We start from the raw sequence: 24,005 nt of genomic DNA, 5'->3' as shown, positions 1-24,005 counted from the left end.
TTTACATGATATCAAGCTTATGGTTAAGTACTTGCATCCAACTCTTTGCTTTCCTTGAAGCATGTTTGGACAAACAAGAAGGTGGTCTTTGAGCCATCTGGAGCAAAGAGCTCAAGAGCTCAGACTGTCTCCTCTGAGTTTGAATTATTGCTCTGGACACTTGAGGGAGTTCATTTAGCTGCATGCGACCTTGTTTCAAAAATTCTTGGCCTCCTTGAATGCACTACAAAAAGCACTATACATGAACTCAGTCAACAAATTATGCCTGAATTTGTCAAGCTTTTTATCATTCTGCTTGTACTGGGCTTTGTTGTATTGAGTGTACCTAATTTAAAAAAAAAAAAATAAGAAAGGCCCATGAGTGCTTGTCAAGTACCACGCCGACCTTTCATATTATTACCCCGCCGTCAATTTTTTCTGTAACGTTGTGGCCATTCTGCACGACAATATATTATTCATCAACAGACCATTGTTGTCTTTGCATTAGCATACAAAGGAGATATTAAAATGCCTTGCCTGAGAACATAAAGCTTTTTAGTAGGTGTTCAGCGCATACTCACCTTTAAATTCAATCACATCGATTATTGAAATGCGACTTTCTCACTAAAAGAAACAAATTAGGGATTTCTTTGCTGCTCTGCCAAGTGCACAATGTTTTATCAGTTCATCTTGAACATTCAGACATTATTGTAATGTCTTTTTTGGGTTGAACCTATCCTAAAAAGTTCCAAATTTGCTTATTATTCAGTTAATATAAACAATTTCAGGACAGCTATACATTCATTTGCTGCAGCTACTTTTGCTTTCACAACACCTTTTGTGTTAAATCACTTAAAAAGATTTCTTAACCATTGTAAGGGCTCAGTTAGGTTTCCATTTGGATGTTGTGCTTTTTCCTTTGTGTGTCAGAGTGATGTAAGAGTTTTACGGAGCCTGGGATTGCCCTGAATCTCATTGTGTTGTCGTCATGAGTCGCTCGTCAAACATTTTCCACGACCGTTAAGACCTTAGTGGCCTTTGTTGCGTCAATGTTTGCACTGTCAACTATGTGGCAAAATTAGCATTCCATGAAATGTTTAGAAGCAGATTTGGAAAACGTATTTATTCAAGTTTGAATATTTAACTTGAAATCGGGACACTATTGTTTTACGTGCAATCCATTCAAAAGCAAAATTATGCAGTTTGAATTTAAGGTTTCTTTTCCTTGGGGGTAAAAATCCATGTTGCTTTTGCTAAATTATTCAAATAAAATCATTTATGATCCCTCCCGAAATCACCCTATTTAATCTCCTAAATAAATGATTACTGTGTAAAAAATATCGAGTTTTAGTTAAAGCCACTGTTTTTATTTTTTTGGATAAATTATCTCAGGTCAAGTCTTAACTGCATCCAAGTGGGAAAAAATAAAATGAGAACCTTCCTCCAGGTCTGCAGCTACTTTACCATTCTGAGCTGAATTCTAAGTGAGGCTGTGCATATTTTTTTTCTTATGTCGTATGTCATTCGCTGTTTGAATATATTCATGAATGCATACATTACTGTCCAAAGATAAAAAAAGTATTCTTCACTCTAGCATTCCCTACAAAGATAAAAAAGTAAATAATTCAAATAGTGTACAGTAAATCCTCAAGAGACGTTTTGGCTTTTTTAAATGGTCAGTTGCTTCATTATTTGTAGTAAGTGGATCATTTTTGGACCAAACTGTGCTGTACACAAAATATGTTCTGAGTAGTGTGTGGGAACTGTAATCTGGGTTTTGGATCCCATTAGAATTAACCGAGAGCTCTTACTAGATTGGAGTGGCGAGCGTTCTCATCTCAGAGGGGGAGACTAATTGGATATTCCTAAATCAGGGAGCATGACGTTTGTCATCAGTGCGGAGGAGGAACTTGCTTCAACTGGCACCAAAGCAATGGAAACACACTTGACTGCAATTAGTGGAGGCCAGTGATGACGTAAACAAACATTAGGACTACAATTTCCAATGCATCAAATGGTCTGCCTTTATTTAAAAAACGTCCATGAGAAACAACAGGAATTAGCATCAGAATTAGATTTTTTTTTCAGCCTTTGAGGGGCGTGGCTTAGTGAGTCTCAGCAAAAATATGACCAATTTATTAATTTACCTGAGCTCAACATGGGCAAGCAGTATAGAAAAATGTTTCATTCATTCTCCAGCATGCGGATAGTTTAAAAAAAAAAGTTTTTCCGAGTCCTGTGAATATGTAAATCACATCAACATTGCTTGCGAATCATTCCACGACACAGCAAGCCAACATCGCGGCAGCCCAAGGGGAAAAGAAAAATGGGAACGCTGCAGATAAAGAATGGATTAATGGCGCACGGAGGCAGTAGAGAAAGCGAGAGGGGATTCAAGAAAGAGAGCAAGTCGAGTTAGAGGGGAGAAGTGAGTAAGCAAAAGGTTATTCGCTGTGACAAGTGCTCAGAGGCTTTGCAGAGGTCCCACTGAGGAACATTTTCAGCTTTGGGGATGACTTTGAGGCCTTCTTTCTATTATTCACTCTGTCCCTTCCATTTTGCTATTTTTAGGGCATTAGTGCAGCAGCAGGGTTTGTTTTGCTCTTTTGGCGCGCGTGCAAGTTCCCATTAGTCGTAATGTACTCATTACTACGTAACACAATACTCAAGCAGCCACTAAAGCCCCAGAAGCCAATGATTGCACATCTAATGTAATGCTGTGACTCCAGGCTGTAAACACCATCACGCAGCGCTAGAGAGCAGGAGCTCATTTGTGAGTTTAGTTGTTTAATGTAAATAAATGAAAAACATTTATATACAGTCAATTCCTGCAAATTTCATCCAAAGTTCAAATTGGGCTATTGGGAGGACTTTATTTGTTTCTTTTCTACCCAGATATAGTAGTGATAGCAGCAGGCCATGCAAGAGTTTTTGGAAAGAAAATGAAGACTGTGCTGCAATTTCAATATTCCCATTCCCGCTGGTGTCATTTAAAGCAACACAGTGGCCGAGCAAGTTCCGAGAGAGTGAAGGAGATTGGAGGGTCGACTAAAGAAAAAAAGTGAGGCTTCAAGGGCAAAGGAAATTCAATCTTTACTAGTGAGCAGAGAAAAGAGCAATGGAAGATGAGGTCATAGCACTTTGCACTGCTGCCTATTTTGCCCCGTCTGTCAGAGCAAATATCTCATTACGAGTCCTGGCTGACAGCTCTCAGGCAGTCGGCAAGAGGTCAGGAAAGCTCCAGATAGAAACGCAGTCAGCAGTGAGACTCTCATCCACACTCGCAGCACTGAGTGTGTGCTCAAGAGTCTTCAGAAAGCATCCATCCATGAAGAGATTGCTTTCTTGGAGATAATTGTTGGAATGTTGAGCGGTGTTTTAAAGTGTGCAAAATATGAAGGTCACTGTGCTAAAAATAATTGATTAAAACAAAATAATAGTAATAATAATTAAAAGAAATAATGTCCTCATCTGATTTATTTAAGTCAAGCAATAAATAAATAAATGTGTAATACAATAAACAGCATAGGATTCATTTATATTTCCAAACATTGCGACTATTGTTTATCACCAGCAGGTGGCAGATTAGCGTCACATTGTGGCCGAGTAGGCAGACTTTCCTAGACCAGTTTCTAAATCCAAGTCTGTGGCGGTGGGGGCAAAAGAGGACACGTCAGTGGGGCTTCCACACTGCCATGCACTTGATGACACTTGAACATCGTGCAAACATTGTGCCGCAGGCAGCTAGGAATATCAAATGTGGTTTTGGGAGCTGGTGGTGTGGACTTCCACTTGTCTGCACCACTTGATTTGGGCGGTTCAGACAATGGATGGATGGATGGATGGATGGATTCACAGAAATGGGATTTACGGGTAAAACTTGAGACAATTTTTTGTGTGCAACTCTAGGCATTTGAATGAGAAAAAAAGAGTGATGAAGATTTCACAATAGATCCATGATTCCTCAACAGTTGACTTTGGGTGAAAGGTGGGGTACATTCTGGATTGTTCAGCCGTCAGTCCCAGGGCACATGAACATTCAATACATGTTGCAGTCTATATTCTAGTCGCCAGGGGCGGACGTATTGTAATTGGATAAAGGGCTGTGGGTCACCCCAAAAATCATAAAAAAATCATAAAATGTATGCCCTTATCACCTTTATCTTGAATTTTAACTAAAAATAAAATAAAATAAATACAAAATAGCTCAAATAACTGATTTGTAATTGCCTGCTTGATTATTTTTAGCTTGTCTAATAAAGTTAGACAAATTCAAAGTGGTCTGAAAAAAAAAAAAGTCCCGATGACGTGTCGTGTGTAACATTCACAGCATGCAAATCGTCAACATACATACATTCGATGCATTTTCAATCCCACTTGTCCTCATCAAGGTCACGCATGAACATAAACTCCAAAATCCAAGCACATAATAAAATTCAGCGGCCCGGTCACTGTCGTGTAAATCGCTTTATTTTAGTAGCAAGACTCAGTTTCGACTGGTTTAGAACAAGAAAAGCCATCCTACACCCCCACACTCGCCCACAAAAACCGCTCATTTTATTCCGAGCTGTCTGGTATGCACGGTTAAGGGTTAGCTGGCATTTTGCAAGCGGCGGTTTGGGTTAGACCTCAGCAGATGAACGGACGTCAATATAAAGTTCTTGAACAGTCTTGTAAAGCATGTGTGCATTTGTTTATGTGTGTAAATGCATTTGCAGGTGTGAGGGCCTCGTGTCGCCCGTTGCCTGCCTGCCTGCGTGTCATCGGTCAGCTGCAGTCCATGCGCTTAGCCTGTTGTGTTAGCGGCCAGCAAATCTGTGATTACCGCCACCGCTTTTGACAACCACAATATGAAAAAGACTGAGGGAGAAGTTTCAAAACGATAGTTAAAGGCAAAGCAATAGACTTGATGATCCCAATCCAGAACAAGTCATCAAACGTGAGTGACAGAGGACAAATTGTATCCTAAAACCAGAATTACAAATTAAGTTTGGCTCACATTGTTTCAAATGTGGGGGTTTTTTGATTCCTTATCTGGCTGTGCCGAGTCAGCTCAAATCCGCACTGTAGGTTTAAGTTTAGTTTACCAAAAGCATGAGATGTCGAGTCCAAAATGTCGGATAATGAGCAGTAATGCATAGCCAAGACAAAAGGAGCGCAGCAACTGCATCGGTTTGCTTGCAGATTTGGGATAAGCAAACAATAAGATAGAAAGATAGAGGAAAAAAAAAAAGTCTGCGCGGGAAGTCCTCCAAAATATAATGCACCTAAGTATAACATAAAACACGGAGTGATTTTAGGCCTCATGAATATACGAGAAAGTATTTTTTTCTACAGTTAGATGACATCTCCATTTTTTAGGACTTCAGTAAAATGTGGCTAATCAATAGGATATATAGTGTAAATGTAAATCAGACAATATTTTAGAAGAAAATATAACTTTTATAGAATGCAAGTATATTGAGTATAAAATTAACCTCAAATTAATTTTCATGGTTTGTAAATAAAAAATATAGTAGTCTCTTGAAGTAAGCCTTAATCTTAAAGTGGAAGTCGAGTCAAAAACTATTTTAATTAAGGATTAAGAATAATCCCCCAGTTTTCAGACACCCAACATGTTTTGCAGTGTCGCCCCCTGCTGGTGACTGAAACTGACGACAAAGTGCTATATTATCTGTTTACATGTGTTGCTCCATCGTTGCATTCAAGTCAGCTGAGCCGATTACTGTATTTCCAATGTCCCCCAAATAACTGCAATATTTGTGTACCAATTGTGTAATCGGCCCAAAAGTATTGTGCCCACTCCCTACCTGGCACCTATGCCGCAGTCTGTGGCCGTTTGCTTATGAATGATTTCTGATGTTGTACTTTGTGAATGTTTACAAGCGTGTGTGACATTCCGGGCCGGCTAGGTGGGTGCAGCCTCACGTATGCTGCAGCTGACTTTGTTAGAGTTGGCCGTACAGAAGAAAAGTGAGGCACCAAGGTAAACAGGACGTACCACAAAAAAAAAGGAAAAAAAAAACTTGGATGGTGCACTTATGTGAATTTTCAGCTAAGCTATGCGGCAACAGGACGGCAAACATTCTCACATGCACACGCATGTCCCAACGTCAATGTTGTCCTCGGGAGGGTCACGGGTGAGCCGCAGCCGACCCATCCCGACTTCTGCAGAGAGACGCTTCACTCGTTTGACATGCAACGTTTTCGATGGTAAACAATGTACTTTGTGTGAAATTCTTAGTTTTAATTTTAGGCAATGATATTTTAGGGTTTCCTTTGTCCTGGAATGGCCTCAGAAAAGCAAACAAAAACAAGTATGCTTTCAAGACAAAGAAAGTGTTTATTATGCCAAACGTCAGCAAGCCAGTTTGAATTTATGAATTTTTAATGCCCTGTGTATTTTGGGCATTTCAAAATGTAGTTTCAAAGCATTTTCTTTTGCAACTGCATTTTGGCATGGTGGAAAATAAAACTTGGATGCAATATCACTCATTTTTGTTGCACTATTTCTCCATCAAAATCTATTGGAATTTGATTTTTTTCCCTAAAATATTTGTATTTATTTAAACTTATTGTAACAGAATTTGATCTTAGCTACTAATTATTTTTATTTAGATCAAATTGTATACATTGAGAGGCACTGCATTTTTTTCTTCTGAAATGTGTCCTGAAATAACCTGGATTGACACTTTGAAGACGTGTTAAATGTCCTGGTGGGACCTTCAAATTAGGGATGTCAAAGCAAAGTGTTAAAAGAACAATCGAGCACTTGTGGCATTGTGGATTCATGCACAAGTAAGTCAAAAAAATTAAAAAAAAAAAACACTTCCAAGTCACACAATGTGAACGATTTTCGGGTTATATGTTCTACATCCATCTGGATCCCACACACTCAATCTTGTGAAACCTCACAAAAGAATAAACCCAAATTCATCCTTATACTATTCTTTTGTCTGAGTGCAATCTATTTCCTAACTGGGATTATATGTTTTTTTGTTTTGTTTTATATGATGGCCTATTTCTGCAACAGGTTGGCTGCAAGAGTTTGTTTACAAGGTTAGAAGCGACAAGGAAGCATCCAAGCATCTGCCTCGTCTTTCCCCACCGGCACTCCAGTTGACAATTTGAGAGATTTACGACTACGAGGTGTCAGACAACCTCAATACGTATCTTTGGCAGCCTCGAGTGGAACACAAAGTCTGCAAATTGGGGTTGGTGATTGTGGTATTGATGAGCGCAAACATTTTAAATCATTTCTGACAACACAGGGTGTTTACCCCCCAAATAAAATAACTTATCTTTTGAACCATTCAAACAGTAGACCACTACACCCAATTTTAGAGACACATAAATTGATGAGCAAGCTCTTGGCGACATTAGTGATGAAAAAACTCCCTTTTTTCAAAGAGAAAGCAGAAACTAAATCATACATTGGTCTTAGTTGAGTCGATTAAATATTAGTCATTGATATAGTCATATTTTCAAAAGCTCATTCTTGATATGTAAATGAAGCCTGCGAATAAATGATAGTAAATTGTGAAGAGTGAAATTGAAAATAATAATGGATGTAGCATTATCGGTAAGACATCAGAATCGAATCTGCCAACGCCCAGATTCCAACCAAGGATTTTGTTTGTGACACATTAGTATGACACATAATATGTACGCAATAGCTGTGGTAGTTACATAAATATAGGGCGGTTGAAAGGTAACTCCATATTTTAAAATACTTATAAAGTATAGTCTGACATCATAACAGCAGAGCACTGTTTAATTCACCACTGAAAAATCTCATTATTACAATGCACGTGCGTTCACGCCCACAACGGCGCAAACGCTCTTTTCTACCTAAGATAAACTTTCCATATAATTGAGGAACACATATACATATTTTTTATATTTTTTATAACTCTCAGCTACAATACAGATATATAATTGAATTGCATTAAACAAAAATAAATTGCCCCGTGCAAGACAAATACGACATGTTGTTGTTGACATACAGCCAGCAATATTTACAGCCGTGAGACAACGCAACCACCAAAAGGCTCCCAAAGGCGGACAGTGGTGCGTAACGTCTGTCCTTCATCCAGTCTGGCCCGGAACTTCCATCATGCTATGAATTGGCGCGCTCAGGCAACATGATGACATCACCACTTGTTTTCATCGGCTATCTGAGTCACTCACTTCTTTCAGTGTTTTTGAATTCTTTTTTTTTTTTTGTGAATACCTGCAAAAAACATTTAAAAAATAAGTGGTAAAAATAGCAGGCCAAAATGTCTCCTTACATAGCAACTGTTGCGTAATTTTTGTGTTTGCTTGAACCAGCCAAGCACCTTGAGGTTCACCTGCTTGGCCACCTGAGGAAACAAGCCAGCCCAGACAAGTTGGATGATTTCTCTATGTTTTTACAGACATTAGCTAAATATGTCCTAATATGTTGTGCTGTGAGCAATTTAAAAAGGGTGTTTGCGCCGTTGTGGGTGGTAACCACCTTTCTGTTTGCTAACCATAAACTCACCTTTGCTCTTCTTGCAGAATGCAAAAGTATTAAGTCGGCAATGATTTAAACAATTAGCCGAAAGAGTAGAAGAAAATTTAGGATGAGCGCTCATGTTTGCTTGACATCATCCGGATTACGTAAAAACCGGAACGTGGGCAGAGTGGAAAGTTCAGGAACACTCTGGTAGACAGCATAAGAAGATAAGAGTCCCAGCCAGTCATTTGGAAAGCAGCCTGTGCTCCAACAGCCAAACTCTGTAGGATGACTGTGAGGTAGCAACGAGGCTAGCGAACACTGAAGCGGCTTTGAAGGCCAGACGAGGCAGTGGGCGGGCTCAGAGGGATGCCCAGACTGTGTTCAAGGAACGGAAATGTCTGAGGAACACACTTGAAACGGACGCACGGCTCTGCTCCGAATCTGCCCAGTTGACTGTGTGGGTGCAAGCTGTGGTTTATTGCTGGAGGCCAGGTGTGGGGCCTTGAAGGGGTGCAACCACGAGAAGCTGCAGGCCTCCTGGCTTGGAATCTATTGACTTGTTTTCAGGCTCCATCAAAATAAAAATATATGGTGAAAAGGTTGCATGTGCAAACATAGGTTTTCTATATTGCTCGTCTTGTTCACACTTGGTAGGGTGTCATCAATAGCAATGGATTCTTCACTGGAGAATAAAGAAAAAAAAGTTTTTACGTAATCCGACAGAATAACAAACTGCAATGAAAAACACCGAGAAACCACAGCAAACAAACAGCACAAAATTCTGAAAAAGTCATGACATAATTCCAATAAAAAAATAGATGTGTTGTTTTGTTTTATACAATTGTGTACTGTTAGTCATGCGTGGGTGTGAAAGCCACCTCCCATTATTTCCAGTTAATTAATTCTCATTAATCTAGCGGTCACTTGTCTGTAAACAATCAATCAACCCACGCCTATGCTTTTAAATCAAAACTTAAACTGACGCTAACTAATTGAATTAAATGGGCCCAGCCTTTAATATGGCATAGGAAACTTAGATGTTGTTATTGCTTGTACAAATTTTTTTTTAAACGTCACAGAGGGTGACATAATTGGCAAATCTATTTGAATTATTTTATGTATTTATTCGTTTTTCTTTATTATTATGAAAACCTGATGTGGTATCATTGGATCGATTCTCGGTACTCTCCCTTTTCCCCTCAGAAGAGTTGAATTTGGACATTAGATATTTTTACTGGGCAATAATCAACTCAGTGATTCCAGAGTCAACATATGAGTCAAAACACAACTCGAGCGATACAAAAATAATCTCGATCGGAGCCCCTCCTCATAAATTCTGCAACCTTTATCTCCATCTTAATGTTGATCTGGCCGTCTGCGTCTCCTTGGCATGGAGTGGGCCTCCTATTCTCGTTTGTTTACTGTTGGCAGCGCTCGGCTCTGGCTCAGCTATTCTCCTTGAGCCAAATGTGATTTGGCGTTACATAACTCTCAGATATACACCATAATCTTAACTCCTGCATCGACCTCAGCGTAATTGGACCGTTGCGATGTTGGTGCGCTTGGCTGTGAAGCCACCGCAGAAACGTTTTTACACCTCCGACATGTTCACCAATAAGCAATAAATCAGTGGGATCTTTTTTTTTTTTTTCTTCTCCAAAATAAAGTGACGTTTATTGACAATCACAGACATCAGTGCCAGTACGAGAACACATCGTTCCTTCGTGAATGTAAAGGAACTTTTCCAAAATCCCCCCCACCTCCAAGTAGATCTTTGGTGGCTTGCTTTGTGAATCACTCCATCATCAAAAATTGCTGCCCATGCCTTCCCACATGTGAATTACGGGGCCTAAAAGTGGAGTGAGTGGTGACGAGTGCGTTTCATATAATTTGCTGTCGTGCTGGCGAACGTCAGTGAATATTATCATATACCTGCGATGAGCCAGGTTTAATGTCCTTCTTGCCAGGCCGGCCTTCATTCTAACCCGCTTCTGTTTTTTTTTTTTTCTTCCCCTCTGAATGTTTTTCTTCCCAACCGTACTGGTGAATTATGGGAGTTGGGGAGCGAGTGAGCTAATACTCTGGTCTGAATAAATGATGGAAAAAGAGGGTTGATACATATGAGGAGGGAGGAGAGAGGGCAATTGGGGGGGGAGTCGGTGGGTGAAGTGAAAGGGTGGAGGGAGGAGAGGTAAGTATATAAGACTTGCTCTGAGGAATTAGGAATTATTCCTCAGGAAAAATAGACTGATATCGCCTCACTTCATACTTAATCCAAGGTGAGTACATTACAGAATATATTTGAATTAATTGCCGGTCCTGTTTGCGACTAATATTGTTGTTGCTGTTCTGGTATTTATTTGTTTTTGTTGACTTTTTATATCAAGAAAATCCATTTCTGCTCTGCATTTGGTAATATTGCAAAATGTATTATGTAATAGTCTTGCAATTTTCCACTGAGGTGGACACATTCGAACTACAAGCAGACCCCCGAAACTCACCTGTGAAGAATTAAATGACTGTTAAATTCCGCAAAAACTGTTGTCAGCAATTCCAAACACGCACACGCGCACACATGCGCAAACATGTGGCGTCTTTTTCAACCTTGGCCTGCAGACTTTGCTGTTTCTGTGCCCACTGCTGTGGCTTTTTAAGTGGGGCCAAGATATGCTTGAGGGGTTGGTGTTATAAACATTCTGAGTGTGTGTAACCATCCCGTGGGTGGGTGGGTGTGCTCACTATCATGAAAGCATCTATTGACAGTGAAAAAGGGGAGGCTGCTGAAGCTGAAGCTTATCCAAATCCCAGAGAAGGAGGGAGGAAAAGCTCCTGCACGAGAATACAGGGGAAAAAAAGAAGAAACACACAAATAATTTTCTTTGTACAGGAATAGCAGATTTCACAGAAGCTCCTTGACGGACAAATCGACTGTACCCGGTGACTGTGTGTGTGTGCAAACTTTTTTTTTTTTATTACCATAATTTATTTCTCCTCCAGTTGGTAGTGGCGGCGATAAACACCAAGTGCTGTTTTATGGTTCTTCCTCACAAATAGAATTTTGAACTCCAAAACCCTTCTTGTGGATTGGCTCTGGCTTTGAGGGTTTTCAGCCTGGTTTTTATAAATACAACTTAGGTTATATTGATGCCATTTAGACATTTCAACTGCGTGAGAAAAGAAGTTTATATATGATGCGTGCTATAGAATGCAGATACACTGGCAGAAGTTTTTGAGGGATGCTCTGAAGTCAGATCCAATCGATTACTGGTTAAAAAAAAAAGAAAAAGAATCTTACCAGTGGCAAAGATTCGAACCCTGTAAATAACATTTTCCTATGTTCCAGGCCAAGGCAAGAGTCCCAAAGATGAAGAGCCTTCTTCAACTTCTTGCACTCTGTGCCCTGCTCTCACTGTGTGCCTCTCTTGACGGGAGGAGAACTACCGGGTCAAATTCAGGTACGATACTCACGCCACCTCTTTATATATCCGGCTAAGAATTTATGATTAATATTCTCCCATGTCTTTTCTAATAGACTCCAATGAAAGCACAGAATCCAGTGAAGGTAAATCAATGCTCAGAGGCTTAAAAATTGCATTTCACTCGTGCTGGAAATGAATTAAAAATGTTCTTTCGAAAGCTCGTCCGACTCGTGTGAAATGTTATTTTTACCTTAAATGACAGATGTGTTTGTGGCTCCGAGACGAGCCAATTCCTTCATCACGCCACAGAGACACACCGTATACAATTTACCCAGAGGAAACGGCTACAACAGTTACTTTATGAGGTAACATTAAGATCAGTGGCAGTCATTAAAGCAGGAAGGAAAAAAAATAAAAATAACCCGCAATGCCTCTCTCCTCAGTCGGAGGGTAAAGACTCCTGCAGAGAGACGTGCAGAGACCTGCGAGGATTACTCTCCCTGCCGCTACTTCGCCTATCACCATGGTTACCAGGTGGCCTATCGGAGATACTTTGGGACCCGCGTTCCAGAGCCGAGTACTGCGAGACGCGTTTCACAGCAGAGGAGACCATCTTCATCTCGTCGATATTAAACACACTCCCCCCCCCCCCCCGTGCACAAACAACAGTCAACCAACAAATGCAAAAATCTCTACGACATTTCCAACAGATACATTTCAACAGGGACTTATTATATATGATTTAAATTAGAATGGTGGCCTCTTCAGGATGTGGTCATTATTTTTATGATGAATTCCCCCGTACATAACAACCCATCATTATTCACGCTTCATTGTTTGTATCAGTGGAGCAAGAACGGCTTTATCCAACAATCCCATCTTCCCAATTTAAGATGTGTGCGTTAATGTTTTGCTCCTAATATATATATATTAACCATTTACTCCTTTAACCGCATGTCATCACTATTCCTGATCCACCCGCAGCTCTGCTGTCAGTGAGAAAATAAAAATATTTTATTTTATGCACGTCTTCATCTTCTTTTGGCCTTTTCATTGGAGTATAAAAGTACCGCTACAGATTATTGCTATAACATACAACCACAAAGCCTAAAAAGCTTTTAATGAATTTGTATTCTGGACTCCCGCATGCACCACAAATGATCCAATCAAGATGTCCCAAAATGGAACTGAAAGAAAGTTGAAGTCATTCACCGAAATATACCCGAGGACCAACATTGACCCAGACGGTGAAAATTACATCCTGTGTTATTTCAGCAGGACCAATCCAGAATCTAATCCAAATAGAAGCGGGATTGTCAAGAATAGCAAAAGAGAATAAGCTATTTGAGTTTTTACATCCAGGATTACGTAACTAGCAAGGGTAGTGACTTGGACTTCAGAATCACATTGCTGAGTTTACAGCCAAATGATGTAAGTTAATAATAAGTTACATAGACTGAAATTTAAAGAATTATGCAACAACTTGGGTTTTATTTGTGCCAAGGGCACTTTGATGTGACCTCTAAGTACAGTGCAGCAAGTCTATCTGATATGGCCAAAGATGCTCTTGAGGCATCATCGCACTGACACGTCATCAAAGTCTTCACTGAAAGTAGACACAATCCTGCAGATTAGAATTCTGCAGCAATCTCATATTACGATTTTACAACAAAAACAAAAAGTATTTAGGGACCAACAAATATGCAATACAAAATCTCAGAAGAAGGAAAATAGTGTTTTGGAAAAACCTATATCCAAATTAATCCAGTTAGATTTCACGTTTGCCTTAATTTAGAGGAGGGCTTCTTAAATAGTGGGGCGGGGCCCTCTGGGGGTACTCCATGTTATACCCGGGGGGTCGCATGTGACCCCAGGGAACAAGTTAATTAGGATCAAATATGATTCAGAGGTGTACTTATTCCAATTTAATAGACAAACCATACTATTTATAGTTACTGAGGTGATATGAGAAGGGGGTGAAATATTTTCTTCATCCTGCAGGGGCATAACAGAAAATTGAGAAACACTGATTTAGAGCAACTTTTGAAAGTAGGAGAGTTATGTGAGAGTTAATGTTTTTTCTCTTTTTGGAGTTTGTGCGTGTGTGTGTGATATATGATTCCCTAACCAATCATATCGAGAGCGCCACGTCTATAAATTCGAGTTGTTGGCATATACATTTGCAGATAGAAGAACTGAGCCATTCCCATCTTCAAGCCTTATCATTGCCTGACACTCAAGATGAAGACTTTGGCCATCCTGGTTTTTGCCTCTTTGGCTCTTGCCTGTCTGTCATCAGGTAAGAAATACAAATATAGGCTTGGTGTTTGATTATCTAACGGGTATTGTGACATTTTTTTTCAGAAGATCAGCATTGACAAAGAAACTTAAGGCCAAGCATATCACTTTGACAAAACCTTGTCCTTGATTAACCTTTCATCTTATTTATTTCTTACTACCTAATTGTTTTTTAATCTTGCTTGACTGGATTATTTTGTCTTGTATTTTACACAGACTCCATGGATTCCAATGGTGATGACCGCGAAGACGACCGTCACGACCGTGATGACCACCGCCGTAATTACAACGTCCGCTACGACAACGGACGCGACAACGGACGCTACGACAACGGACGTGACAACGGTCGCCACGACAATGGACGCGACAACGGACGCTATGACAACGGACGTGACAACGGACACTACGACAACGGACGTGACAACGGACGCTACGATAACGGCGACCGTAATGGCTACAACAACGGTGACAATTATCGCCATCATGGTAAGGTCATAAGGTCACATTTGAGTGTCATAGCTGTTTGATGACAATATTTGTGTCTACGAATCAACCATTGTCTTAACATCAAATGAAACTATTTTCCACTGTAATTGATGAAGTGTGTTATGGTGATTTGGTTTGTTTGCTCAGTAGGTCTTTTCATTATTGTCGATACGAAAAGTTTTGGCTTAAATGTGCTTGGTGTGCTGCAGTTTTCATGGACAGGTCACAGGCCGCTGCTGTGGTGCCACCCAGAAGACCAACTGTGGAGCTGTCCCTGACCCAGGTTGAGAGGTACAGTATCATACTCACTACTTGCTTTAGTGGTTTTGAAAAGTCACATACAGTATAATTATCACCATAGTTTAACAAAGCAGCTTTGGGGAATGACTATGTTGTATACCTTCTATATCTTCAATCAGCCTGAGAGAAGTCTGCGAGAGCAACGTGTCTTGCGACCAAATGATGGATACCGATGGAGTCGTCGCTGCCTACAACGCTTACTACGGACCAATCCCTTATTAGATGTCTTCACATTGCATTTTATTATCACCCATGTTATCCCCCATTTTCTACCTAAGTAACATGAGAAAAAAAAGTTCCAAAAATGTTTTAATCAAATTGTGGAGCAGTGCTGCGGGGGATAGCACTGCCATGAGATTTTTTTTCCCAATTCTGTACTATGATTCTATCACCTCTTTCAGCCTGTAGAGTAGTGTGATGAATAAGTAAAAATAATGAAAATCAAAATGTGTGTTGTGTCATTATTCCTCATGTGTGAGAAATGAAGGTTACAGAAATCATCCTATGTGTTTGCCAATGTAATATACCATTATTAGATATTATCCCCCTTCTAAAAAAGTATATTTAAAATACATACACGCATCAATATAGTCTAAGGGTAACACCCTGGACTGGTCATCAACCAATCAGAGGGCTCATGACAAACGTTTAAATGTGGGAGTAACCCAGAGTACCTGCAGGTAAACATGCAAACTCCACACATGAAGGCTTCACAACAAGAGCATCATGCTGTTGCATCTAGTCTGTTGCTTATCGTATCTAACTTTCCAAACATTTGCTAATGGATTAAATTATAAACACAACATGTCAACTATGTGATGTTGAATTTGACATAAAATGGGTTAGTTTACCACACCTAAATATCTCTGCGACAACAGGAATTGCTAGACTGAAAAGGCTTATTGTAATCTTGTTTCTTGATATTCTGCAATCAGAAAACTCTGTAGCGTAATCAATCTTACAAATATACTTTCATATTTAATATGTTGTAATTAATTATATGGTGCTGGTGACGCAGGAATATCTTTGCCCATTTTCCTATCCTAGTTTATCATTTTGTATTTTTGTTTTGTGTTTATTTGTGTGATTGGTTATATAAGTCATCAGGTTTTGTGCAGTGCAAAATGGTTCATGACAATAAAAAAGGAAAATAGTTTGTCAAACAATTTTTGGGGAACGATGAAATGTCGCCCTCTGCTGTGTATTTTCTTCACATGCACTAATTTGTATCATCACTTGAGCAACAAATACATTCAGACTATTAATTATAGAACTGTCGGCCGAAATGAAAAGAAGTTAATTTACAGTATGAAAAAAACGGAGAAGCATTAACATAAAATAACAACAATGTATTTTATCGTTCGGCTCTTATTTCTATGACGTCAGCTCATCTACTTCCGGTCTTGCTCGCGGCTACCAGTGCTGGTTGCTAACATGGCGAGCGGCTAGCTAAAAGTCGTTGAATTCCATTCAGTCATGGGGGCTTTTAGTTTCAGTTGCATGGCATAAGAGTAAATTACCCCATTTGAACCTTGAGACCTGCAGTCGTATTCGGGGATATTTCTCCTGGTTTTCTTCTTTATAAGGTAATGTATTATCTGTTGTTGAAGCCAACGCGGCCCTAGCTACAAGTGCAGGCTAATAATAGCTTATTGCTAGCATCGTTTTTGTGAACTTGCTTGTTTTTAATAATCTGTATATGCTCTACTTAGAATATTTTTAGCACATTATACTATATAAATAGTATTAAAATGTTCACCCCTTCCTCGATTGCGAAGTTTGTTTATAGGCTACGCTACACATTAATCCATTCATTTGTTGCCGTGGAATTTGTGATGTACCGCTGTGTAATATGTGTGGAAAGATCAAATGTTGTTTGTGTGTATAGCTTTCAAAAGTCAATTGTTTTATGTCATCCCTGACGGATTTGTCTCCTCAGGCTAAAAGAGCACAGCATCACAATGGGACGACGTTCAACTTCTTCCACCAAGAGTGGGAAATTCATGAACCCCACGGATCAGGCCAGTAAGTAGCTGCCAGCAGAATATGCTGATGCATATAAATTATCAGTTGTAACCATATTAGTGTAATAATTCACACATTTAAACCCCCCTACCCAACAGGAAAAGAAGCCAGGAAAAGGGAGTTAAAAAAGGTAATATTATTTGTTGTATTTTCAAAAGATTTGCAAGACAATTCGGTTGCCAGTTACATTTGTCTACTATTATTAATTTTATCTATAGAACAAAAAGCAGAGAATGATGGTGAGAGCTGCAGTGCTTAAGATGAAGGACCCAAGACAGATCATCAGAGACATGGAGAAATTGGATGAGATGGGTAAGAGAATGACATTCACATTCACAATGCTCCAACTACAATAGTCAATCAAATCTGACGATATTATTTAATCTCTCCTATAGAATTCAATCCAGTCCAGCAACCCATGCTGAATGAGAAAGTGCTGAGGGACAAGCGGAAGAAGCTACGGGAGACATTTGAACGTATTGTTCGTCTGTATGAGCGGGAGAATCCTGAAACCTACAAGGATCTGCGCAAACTGGAGTTAGAATATGAGAGTAAACGGGGCCAGCTGTCACTCTATTTTGATTCAGTCAAGGTTTGCGTTTTTTTTTTATTACCTGTGAATGAGACGATGCTTTTCCCCCACAAGGTCAAAAACCTATTTAAATATGTATATTAATTAAAGGCTCATTTTTTTCCCCAGAATGCAGAATCTGTGGAGGTTGACAGTATTCCTTTACCAGACATGCCCCATGCACCATCCAATATCCACATCCAAGACATCCCTCTACCAGGGGCTCAGCCTCCTTCAATACTGAAGAAGGGCTCGTTGTTTGGGTAGGTTTTCATGTTTCATTTGTGATTTGGATTAGCTCAAAATTAGTAATTGCTGCCATTCATTTTTGTGTGGCCCACAGGAAGGCACCTCTACCTGTCCCAATATTGCCTACGTTGCCACCTGTGCCACGCTTACCCCCTGGGAAGAAACCCCCTGGGCCGCCACCTGGGCCCCCACCACCACATATCTTGGCATTGTATGGTATTCCTTCACGGCGGCCTTATGGCACTGAATTGGGTAAGTCTTCAATTGTAACTTACGGATGTTTGCTTTATTATACTAATTATATTGCTCTACCTTTTCCCCCTCAATCTAGAGCCCTCAATTCCTGGCCTGGAAAAGGGCTTAATTGATATGGGAAGAGATCAGGATAGTGGCAGTGGGAGCGACAGGGACGATTTGGACGACAATGACAGCGACTCTGAGGAAGACAGCGATGACGAGCGGGATGAAGATGATGACTCCAGAAAGGGAGACAGACATGACAAGAGAGCTGAGGAGAAAGGTGATATAACATAACTCTCAACTCTCGTCTCCACCATTGTCAGTTCCGCTCGAGTTATCAAAAAGAAATCAAACAAGTGTCGTAGGATAATGTTTAAATTCTTTGGAGGTATTTCACAATTGTTGCTTGTAAGTTTGTGTCCCGATACTAATATGTTGATTTTTCTACTGTAAATTAGGTCGCAGTGTACGTTTTGCAGACATGCCTTCAGACACCTCCGGTGACGGAACGAAAAAGAAAAAGTCTGGGAAGAAGACAAAGGCCATTACGCCTCTTCAGGCGATGATGTTAAAGATGGCAGGTTTGTGTATTGAACTTGTGAGGGTGGATGTTCTCTTCTCAAATGTAATAACCTTGCGACATGGTGTTTATTTCTGCTCAGGTCAGTCAATTCCTGAAGAGGACGAAGAAGTTGAGGAAGAGTTCTCAGATGAATCAGATAGTTCTGACGATGAGGACAAGGGACCACCAGGAGACACGTCCCAACTGGCTGCCGGTCAGCGTCCTCCTCCTTCAAGTGGGCCGCTGGGGCAGCCCCCACCCTTACAGGGTCCTCCGATGACCGGGCCTCCACCTATGGGTCCTCCGCCAGCTCCACCTATAAGGCCTCCCGGTCCACCCTCTGGTCCACCACCTGGACCTCCACCAGGTTAGGTCATATCTATGTAGCTTTTTAATTGAAATCTTGTCGTCGCTCATTAGCTATCGTGATTTGTATCATATGCATCTTGTGTTCAGGTGCTCCTCCGTTCTTAAGGCCATTGGGTATTCCTGGCATGAGGGGTCCAATACCTCGTCTTCTACCCCCTGGGCCTCCACCAGGTCGCCCGCCTGGTCCTCCGCCTGGTCCCCCTCCTGGTCTTCCTCCAGGCCCACCACCACGTGGACCCCCTCCACGGCTACCGCCCCCAGCTCCTCCCGGTAAGCTTACGGGTCCAGATAGAGTATAGCCAGGCAAATTGGTGGGTCAGTCATGTATGCTCAAGAGTTCATCAATGTCTATGTTTTGCTTCTCCTTCCAGGTATCCCACCTCCTCCCCCAAGAGCAGGAGGGCCTCCCCGTCCCATGGCACCACCTCTTTCACTCTTTCCACCACCTCTCAGCGGCAACGTGCTTAGTGCTCCTCCCAGCCTCGTCCAGCGGCAAAAAGGCCCAGGATCAGGCCAGGATGGCCCGCAAGGCAACATGCCTCCGCCGTCAATGTCCATGCGCTCCAGTGTCATGCAAATGCCCCCTCCCCCAGGAACCGCTGCAGCCTCTGCTGTCAGCCACCTCCACGCAGCCACCATTGAAAAACGGGCCAACCTCACCTCTGTCGCCGGGGCAGGCGGCGTGGCAGTCGGTGCTGGCTCTGGGGCCACTATCTCTGCCAAACCACAAATCATCAATCCCAAAACGGAAGTCACACGGTTTGTGCCCACTGCACTGCGAGTGCGAAGGGACAAGAGTGGTGCGGCGCCGGGGCCAGTGGTTGGTCCGTTGGACAGAGGTGCTTTCGGGGGGAGAAGGGGAGTTGACGGTATGGCAAGTGGCCATGGTCACAAACATCATCACTCTTCCACTGCTTCTGTGAACATGTCTCACTCAGCTCAAATTGGGGCTGTAGCTCAGCCCAGCATGAAGACCAAGGACCAGGTGTATGAAGCCTTCATGAGAGAGATGGAGGGACTCCTGTGATATGCACCAAGGTCATACTGAAACCATGTTTTTGTCTGTATGCATCATAATAGAGGTAGTGATTTTCAAGGCCATACTGGTTCTGTTGTTTCTGTTAAGAACCCAAGACTGCTATGTTTTATGACGGCGTGGTCTTAAATGTTCATTTCATTCAATCTGCAATGCTAATGGTCAAATCAGCCAAACATAAAATATGTAGTTGTGTGAGTAATCTGAAACAATTAGGTCTAATTGAGTGGTTGCAACCCCCCCAAAAATTTTTGATTTCCTCTGTACTCTGCTCTCCGGAATGACAGTTACTGTTGTTTTAACTTTGCTAGGATCTACATTTTTTATTGCACTGGCAACGATATCTCAAACTGTTTGATCTGCATCTAAATAAACACTTCAACTCATTTCTCTGTTTGATAGCTGTGTGATGCAAGTAAAAGCACTTTATAAATGGCATTACAGTTAATTTTAAGATGCCTCTTCCTAGCAGACTGCAAAGTTAAAAAGTGATTTGTCGTTTTCTTAATTTGAAAATACAAATGATAGATTTAAAATATTTTTATATCAGTTATTGTTTGTTTTAAAAGTGAAACATGTAATCAAATACAAGTTTGCAAAGCATTTGCGCAAAAACACCAATTCCCATGAATCTTTGCTGTTTCCATCTTGAAGGTATTTCCGCATCTGCGCACTGAGCCTCACAAAGGCACGTTGATTGTACGGGCGAAAAGCATGGCGGACGACAGCGAGGGAACCTCCAAGCTAAACACAGACGAAGAAAAACACGAAGAGTCGAGTGGTGACGATGATAACGACACTAATGACAAGAGTGGAGAAAATCGTGAGGCGGTAAAGTCCTTCCGAGACTTGGTAGGTTTACCTGAAGCGAATTAACAAACCGAACAATTGGTGTCCCGGATGACAGTAAACAGTCGTGTCCAGGATAGCTTTAAGTGAACGTTCTTTGGGAGTGCTCGTCCAAAGTTGATGTCTGATAAAGTTAACCAATTATTACCTCAATTAAAGCCAACATTTTACACATTTAATTTTGATAGGGTGTCACCGACGTACTGTGCGAGGCTTGTGATCTGCTGGGATGGAAGAGTCCAACAAAGATTCAGATTGAAGCTGTACCAGTGGCCCTTCAAGGTGAAAGAAACATCACAAATCTTTTTTTGTCTTTCTCCTAACTTTACCAAATTACGTTATTCAATATTGTTGTGTATACTGGTTCTTTTTTAATCTATCTTCTCTGATATTAAGGCAAAGATGTCATTGGCTTGGCTGAAACCGGTTCAGGAAAGACGGGTGCCTTTGCTCTGCCCATCCTCCAGTCACTGCTGGCCTCACCCCAGCGGCTTCATACCCTCGTCCTCACTCCCACCAGAGAATTGGCTTTTCAGATCTCGGAGCAGTTTGAGGCCCTGGGTTCTAGCATTGGCGTCAAGTGTGGTAGGCGTCCTGCAAAGGCCACAAAATCATAGACAATGATTATGTCTTAAACCGATGTTTTTGTTGCAGCTGTCGTAGTTGGAGGAATTGACATGATGTCTCAGTCTTTGGTGTTGGCCAAGAAACCACACATTGTCATTGGTAAGTCAAGTCAAATTATTTTTAAAAAAGGCTTTATGTGCCCACAGTTTGTTTTGGAATAGAGCTGTCAAACTGTACTTTATTGAGAATCAATAAATGTATTTATTAAATGTTATAATGTCTAATACAAACATAATTTTGCAGCCACACCCGGTCGACTGATGGATCACTTGGAGAACACAAAGGGCTTCAACTTGAGAGCGCTCAAGTTCCTCGTCATGGATGAAGCAGACCGAATCCTCAACATGGACTTTGAGACTGAGGTGGGTCATTAAACTTCTCCCGAAAGCAGAATTTGTTGTTGTTCAACAGTAATGCAAATACAGCTACTATTCATGTTTCAGTTAAAGAGGGTCATGATGACATGATTTAACTGATTTTAACCAGGTGGATAAAATCTTGAAAGTGATTCCAAGGGAGAGGCGCACCTTTCTTTTCTCTGCAACCATGACCAAAAAGGTAACTATTCATTTATGGTCCGCGTTGGCGAGTGATACGCACTAGCCCACATCGACTATCCTTTTGATTGTCTACAGGTCCAGAAACTAGAGAGAGCCGCACTGAAAAACCCGGTCAAGTGTGCCGTTTCTACCAAATACTCGACAGTAGAAAAGCTGCAGCAGTATTACGTCTTCATACCATCCAAGTACAAGGTAGTAGAGGTGTCAAAAGTACTATTATATTCTATTGCAAATATAATTTTACAAGATTAATCGATGGACTAATCGATACAATAAAAATACTCGATTTAGTGACCGCCCTGCAAGGTAGCACGCTTGGTTTGTGTACACATCCTGTTTTTCTGTCACTCCAAGCATCTAATGGTGGAATATAAAGGTGACTTGTGCTTTGTGTGTTTGGCAGGACTGTTACCTGGTGTCGATCCTGAACGAGCTGGCAGGCAACTCCTTCATTATTTTCTGCGGCACTTGCAACAATGCCCAGCGGGTGGCGCTTTTGTTGAGGAACCTTGGCATCACTGCCATCCCTCTTCATGGTCAGATGAGTCAGGTAGACTGGCATACCATCACGCACTGAATAAGTTAGCTTTTCAAAAAATTTGTCTGTATTTTTAATCACAGTATTTAAAAAAAAAAGTGCAATTTGCCTAGTTCCTGTGCAGTATTTTCAATATGTCATTCTTTCCCCCATTGTTAGAATAAACGTCTTGGATCGCTAAATAAATTCAAAGCGAAGTCGCGGTCAGTGCTCCTGGCGACTGACGTGGCGTCCCGAGGGCTCGACATTCCACACGTTGATTGTGTCATCAACTACGACATCCCCACGCACTCCAAGGTGATGTGGTGCTGTCAGTCTGCTCCACTTTAGTCCCAAGATTTCATGATTTTAGCTGATTCTCGCATCTTTGGACCCCCACGCAGGACTACATCCACAGGGTCGGGAGGACAGCCAGAGCAGGACGATCGGGGAAGTCCATCACATTTGTCACCCAGTAAGCACTACCTGCTTGTCTCATCAGATTTTATTTGCTTTTTATAAATTGTTTTATTATTTTTTAGATATGACGTGGAGCTTTTCCAGCGAATTGAAAACCTGATTGGGAAGAAACTTCCTGCCTTCCCCACACACGAGGAGGAGGTGATGATGTTGGTGGAGAGGGTCAGCGAGGCCCAGCGATTTGCCAGGCTGGTGAGTCAGCGATGTTGCATAATGCTAAAAGGCGTGAATCGAGCATGCATTTCATTTTTCACCACTTAGCAAATAATAAAGGCTCTGTTTTTAAGACAGTGTGATTAATATGATTGGATTTCCTCAGATTAATATGGTTTTATTTTTTCAGGAAATGAGGGAACATGGTGAGAAACGGAAAAGACCCAAAGACCGAGACGGAGACGAGGATGACACAGAACAAGCAAGCGGGGTGAGGAAAAAGGTAAAAGGAGGCTCGGGAGTGGGACGAGGAGGTGGGAAGAAGAGGGGCGGAGCTGCCTGGAGAGGCGGACGCTGAGGCCTGTAACTTTACTATAGACTGTACATAAAATATCTTGTTTATCATGTCAAAACTGGATTATGATGATACCTGGTTTTCCTGTCTTTAGCTTGAGTTTTGTCATTGCATTTTTCCATTTATAGTAAAATTTTTCCAGTTGAAATGTTGGTTAAAAAATGTGTCTTTCTCTGCATACCCGAAAGCAAACTGGGGTCACTGTGGTGAAATGTAATAATATAATGTATATTTGCTCACCTGTCATCAGTGCTAGTGACAGGCGGAGCAAATAAATGTTTCTCCACTAGATGGCAGAATGCACCGTTAAGTTGGCTGAAATGTACCCTCTAAACTGGCACAAATGTCGTTAATGTTGATATTTGGTCAATAATAAACAATTTCCAAAAGTTACTTATACCAATAAATCAAGATCTCAACTGCTGTTGGTTTTTGGAGTTTTTTTTTT

General features: G+C 41.1%; 4 protein-coding genes across 5 annotated transcripts; all 4 read left to right on the top strand.

The window, feature by feature from the left end:
- Positions 1 to 10,583: 10,583 nt before the first annotated feature.
- Positions 10,584 to 12,902, top strand: mgp (matrix Gla protein). 2 transcript variants are annotated; one of them, XM_061304184.1, is made up of 5 exons: positions 10,584 to 10,740; positions 11,805 to 11,916; positions 11,994 to 12,023; positions 12,143 to 12,245; positions 12,324 to 12,902. In XM_061304184.1, exons 2-5 carry the CDS (start codon positions 11,826 to 11,828, stop codon positions 12,511 to 12,513), a joined length of 414 nt encoding a protein of 137 aa, XP_061160168.1. In that variant the 5' UTR covers positions 10,584 to 10,740; positions 11,805 to 11,825; the 3' UTR covers positions 12,514 to 12,902. The 2 variants fall into 2 exon arrangements, with proteins under 2 accessions (XP_061160168.1, XP_061160169.1); XM_061304185.1 differs by lacking the exon at positions 10,584 to 10,740 and adding an exon at positions 10,863 to 11,406.
- A 1,116-nt stretch (positions 12,903 to 14,018) lies between these two features.
- Positions 14,019 to 15,411, top strand: bglap (bone gamma-carboxyglutamate (gla) protein). Its single transcript, XM_061303465.1, has 4 exons — positions 14,019 to 14,179; positions 14,395 to 14,664; positions 14,874 to 14,955; positions 15,084 to 15,411. The coding sequence occupies exons 1-4, from the start codon at positions 14,122 to 14,124 to the stop codon at positions 15,184 to 15,186; spliced, it is 513 nt and encodes a 170-aa protein (XP_061159449.1). The 5' UTR covers positions 14,019 to 14,121; the 3' UTR covers positions 15,187 to 15,411.
- A 945-nt stretch (positions 15,412 to 16,356) lies between these two features.
- LOC133170695 (WW domain-binding protein 11) lies at positions 16,357 to 20,402 on the top strand. The gene is made up of 12 exons (XM_061303808.1): positions 16,357 to 16,550; positions 16,904 to 16,989; positions 17,088 to 17,119; positions 17,208 to 17,301; positions 17,385 to 17,581; positions 17,690 to 17,823; positions 17,904 to 18,061; positions 18,141 to 18,329; positions 18,508 to 18,630; positions 18,712 to 18,978; positions 19,068 to 19,250; positions 19,352 to 20,402. The coding sequence occupies exons 2-12, from the start codon at positions 16,926 to 16,928 to the stop codon at positions 20,005 to 20,007; spliced, it is 2,097 nt and encodes a 698-aa protein (XP_061159792.1). The 5' UTR covers positions 16,357 to 16,550; positions 16,904 to 16,925; the 3' UTR covers positions 20,008 to 20,402.
- Positions 20,403 to 20,693: 291 nt separating this feature from the next.
- Positions 20,694 to 23,981, top strand: ddx47 (DEAD (Asp-Glu-Ala-Asp) box polypeptide 47). The gene is made up of 12 exons (XM_061303071.1): positions 20,694 to 20,868; positions 21,054 to 21,147; positions 21,262 to 21,450; positions 21,520 to 21,591; positions 21,736 to 21,854; positions 21,979 to 22,050; positions 22,128 to 22,244; positions 22,456 to 22,602; positions 22,750 to 22,887; positions 22,974 to 23,044; positions 23,112 to 23,241; positions 23,393 to 23,981. Exons 1-12 carry the CDS (start codon positions 20,731 to 20,733, stop codon positions 23,558 to 23,560), a joined length of 1,455 nt encoding a protein of 484 aa, XP_061159055.1. The 5' UTR covers positions 20,694 to 20,730; the 3' UTR covers positions 23,561 to 23,981.
- The last annotated feature ends 24 nt before the right edge of the window (positions 23,982 to 24,005 follow it).

Source organism: Syngnathus typhle, linkage group LG17 (assembly GCF_033458585.1).
Source record: "Syngnathus typhle isolate RoL2023-S1 ecotype Sweden linkage group LG17, RoL_Styp_1.0, whole genome shotgun sequence".
Classification (NCBI taxonomy): domain Eukaryota; kingdom Metazoa; phylum Chordata; class Actinopteri; order Syngnathiformes; family Syngnathidae; genus Syngnathus; species Syngnathus typhle.
Note: the sequence above shows the minus strand (reverse complement) of the source record. Positions and strands in the feature narration are given on the sequence as shown.

Bases quoted from the DNA above. Each gene is read 5' to 3' on its own strand.
- LOC133170695 (XM_061303808.1), top strand. From the start codon at position 16,926: ATGGGACGACGTTCAACTTCTTCCACCAAGAGTGGGAAATTCATGAAC. The intron at 16,990-17,087 runs GTAAGTAGCTGC...CCTACCCAACAG, and splicing joins GAACCCCACGGATCAGGCCA to GAAAAGAAGCCAGGAAAAGG. The intron at 17,302-17,384 runs GTAAGAGAATGA...TCTCTCCTATAG, and splicing joins GGAGAAATTGGATGAGATGG to AATTCAATCCAGTCCAGCAA.
- mgp (XM_061304184.1), top strand. From the start codon at position 11,826: ATGAAGAGCCTTCTTCAACTTCTTGCACTCTGTGCCCTGCTCTCACTG. The intron at 12,024-12,142 runs GTAAATCAATGC...CTTAAATGACAG, and splicing joins AAGCACAGAATCCAGTGAAG to ATGTGTTTGTGGCTCCGAGA. The intron at 12,246-12,323 runs GTAACATTAAGA...CTCTCTCCTCAG, and splicing joins TACAACAGTTACTTTATGAG to TCGGAGGGTAAAGACTCCTG.
- ddx47 (XM_061303071.1), top strand. From the start codon at position 20,731: ATGGCGGACGACAGCGAGGGAACCTCCAAGCTAAACACAGACGAAGAA. The intron at 22,051-22,127 runs GTAACTATTCAT...GATTGTCTACAG, and splicing joins CTGCAACCATGACCAAAAAG to GTCCAGAAACTAGAGAGAGC. The intron at 22,603-22,749 runs GTAGACTGGCAT...CCCCATTGTTAG, and splicing joins TTCATGGTCAGATGAGTCAG to AATAAACGTCTTGGATCGCT.
- bglap (XM_061303465.1), top strand. From the start codon at position 14,122: ATGAAGACTTTGGCCATCCTGGTTTTTGCCTCTTTGGCTCTTGCCTGT. The intron at 14,180-14,394 runs GTAAGAAATACA...TATTTTACACAG, and splicing joins TCTTGCCTGTCTGTCATCAG to ACTCCATGGATTCCAATGGT. The intron at 14,956-15,083 runs GTACAGTATCAT...ATCTTCAATCAG, and splicing joins TCCCTGACCCAGGTTGAGAG to CCTGAGAGAAGTCTGCGAGA.